At 42.2% G+C, this 2,367-nt stretch overlaps 1 protein-coding gene across 1 annotated transcript; it reads right to left on the bottom strand.

Moving 5' to 3' along the window:
• Window positions 1-1,173: 1,173 nt before the first annotated feature.
• Window positions 1,174-2,149, bottom strand: LOC116882856 (olfactory receptor 7A10-like). Its single transcript, XM_032883485.1, has 2 exons — window positions 1,687-2,149; window positions 1,174-1,403 (listed from the first exon to the last, which is right to left on the bottom strand). The coding sequence occupies exons 1-2, from the start codon at window positions 2,039-2,041 to the stop codon at window positions 1,174-1,176; spliced, it is 585 nt and encodes a 194-aa protein (XP_032739376.1). The 5' UTR covers window positions 2,042-2,149.
• Between the last annotated feature and the right edge of the window lie 218 nt (window positions 2,150-2,367).

Genomic DNA, 2,367 nt, shown 5'->3' with positions numbered 1-2,367 from the left:
TCCTTGACAAGCTCAAAAGAACTTCTCCCCTGTAGGATAGTTGCCATGAACATGCTCAAATTGAAATGGATTTGTCCTGTGGTCAGCCCATCCTGAACTGGGGGATGTCAACAGAAAATGTCAACAGCCCACAACCCTCTGAAGTTTGATATTCATAGGTCATGTAAGAATTCATCATTCTCATCTAAATTGTGAAAGACACAGGGATTTCTCAAAATGGCAAATTATTCATGGTGTCTCCATAAAACAAAAATGATGGGCAGCTTACTAACGGTTCATCCAATTTGTGTAACTAAGGAAAACAAAACAAATTAAAATCCCTCTAAAAATCATGAAGAAAAGAGTGACCGTATCACTGCGCTGATAGGTCATAATCTCTATTTCACTCTCAGACCTGAGACCAATTACTGACCCAGATCTTCAATTGATGGAACCAGTTTCCCCTGAATGAAGATTGTAAAATAGCAATAAATGCAGTACTTTTTCCTCCAAACTGAACCCAAAGACTCTAAGGTGATGTTGCTGGCCAGGTTACTATGGCGCATTAGGACTGTGATTGGAACTAAAATTGGTAGCTTAAAATTGGGCAAGATAAAGGGCACCTGGATGGCACAGTCCGATAGACAACTGACTCTTGATTTTGGCCTAGGTCATCATCTGCGGGTGGTGAGATCAAGCTCCGCAAATGGCTCCACATTCAACATGGAGTCTGGTTGAGATTCTCTCCCTCTCCCTCTGCCCCCCCCAACTCATGCTATTTCTATCTCTCTCTAAAATAAATAAATATATCTTTTAAGAAAACTTTTTTTAAAAAAACAGACCACAATCAGAGTCATAAAAAAGGAGAACAAACTAAGGGTTGCTAGAGAGGATATGCGGGGTGGATGCACTAAATGGGTTATTGAGATTGAGGAGGGCATTTGTTGTGATGGGCACTGGATGTTGTAAGTAAGGGATAAATTACTGAATTCCATTCCTGAACCTAATATTACACAATCTGGTCTAACGAATTTTTTATAAAACCTCGAACTGAAAAAAATAAACAGATAGTTGCTTGTTATGTATGAAAAAATTAAAGACTGAATAGTGTAGAAAGATGAACTGTAGATCATCTTTCCATGAACTGATAAAAAAATCATGATTTGGGTCATCTAGGGTCTTGAGCCCTGTTACTCACATCTTTATCTTGAAACAAAGGATCTTTTTATCAAAGAATGTCTTTCTGCTCAAGAGCTTTCTTAGCGCCAGCTTTATGTCTCTGCTCCTCAGACCATAGATGAAGGGGTTCAGCATGGGTGTGACCACTGTGTACACCACTGAAGCTATGGCCATTGTCCTCGAGTTTTGTGAAGCAGCAGAACTAAGATACACCCCAAAGCCTGTACCATAGAATAAAGAGACAACCAAGAGGTGAGACCCACGCATGGAAAATGCCTTATATTTGCCCCCAGAAGACAGAATTTTCAAAATAGAGGTTACAATTCTAGAGTAAGAGTAAAAGATACCAATGAGTGGAATAAAACCCAGAAGTCCACTTGTAAGATAAATTGCCAGGTTATTGAAGAATGTGTCAGAACAAGCAAGGTGGATCACCTGATTAAGTTCACAAAAAAAGTGAGGGATTTCTAACTACATACAAAAAGACAATTGCAAAACCAGTAAGTCATGTCATAGAGTCCAGACCACTCAACACCCAGCACACCATAAGCAGGCTGGCACAGAACTTGGGGTTCATGATAACCATGTAGTGCAGTGGGTGACAGATGGCCGCAAACTGGTCATAGGCCATCACTGTCAAGAGAAAGTTGTCTAATCCCACAAAAAGCAAGAAAAAATACATCTGGCTGAGGCAGCCTGCATAAGTGATCACTTTGCCCTGTGTCTGGAGGTTCAGCAGCATCTTGGGGATGGTGGTGGAGGTGAAACAGATGTCTACAAAGGACAGGTTGGAGAGGAAGAAGTACATGGGTGTGTGGAGGTGGGAGTCTGTGACAATGGCCAGGATGATGAACAGGTTCCCACTGAAGGTGAGCAGGTACATGGACAGGAACTGCCACAGGAGCAGTGGTTGCAGTTCTCCCTCTTCTGAAAGTCCCAGGAGGATAAATCTGAAACAGCAGTTTGATTCCTTTGTTCCATGTAACTGCTGAAAACAGCTGGAACAGAGAGAAGACCACAATAAAGTCAGAAGCAGTGAGCACAGAATTAAAAGAAATGCTGGATGGAGGACAAGGGGAATTAGAGAGGAGAAGTGAGTTGGGGAAAATTGGAAGGGGAGGTGGACCATGAGAGACTATGGACTCTGAAAAACAATTGGAGGGGTTTGCAGGGGCGGGGGTTTGAGGGTGGGGGGATTAAGGTGGTGGG

Source organism: Lontra canadensis, unplaced genomic scaffold (genome assembly GCF_010015895.1).
Source record: "Lontra canadensis isolate GAN:19392208 unplaced genomic scaffold, GSC_riverotter_1.0 scaffold88, whole genome shotgun sequence".
Lineage (NCBI taxonomy): Eukaryota > Metazoa > Chordata > Mammalia > Carnivora > Mustelidae > Lontra > Lontra canadensis.
This window is presented reverse-complemented; position numbering and strand designations above follow the sequence as displayed.

What these genes read in the sequence shown, in the direction of transcription:
- LOC116882856 (XM_032883485.1), bottom strand. Translation starts at nt 2,041, where the DNA reads ATGTACCTGCTCACCTTCAGTGGGAACCTGTTCATCATCCTGGCCATT. An exon ending in TATGGTGTGCTGGGTGTTGA is followed by an intron (nt 1,404 to 1,686) that starts GTGGTCTGGACT and finishes CTCACCTCTTGG; the next exon opens with TTGTCTCTTTATTCTATGGT.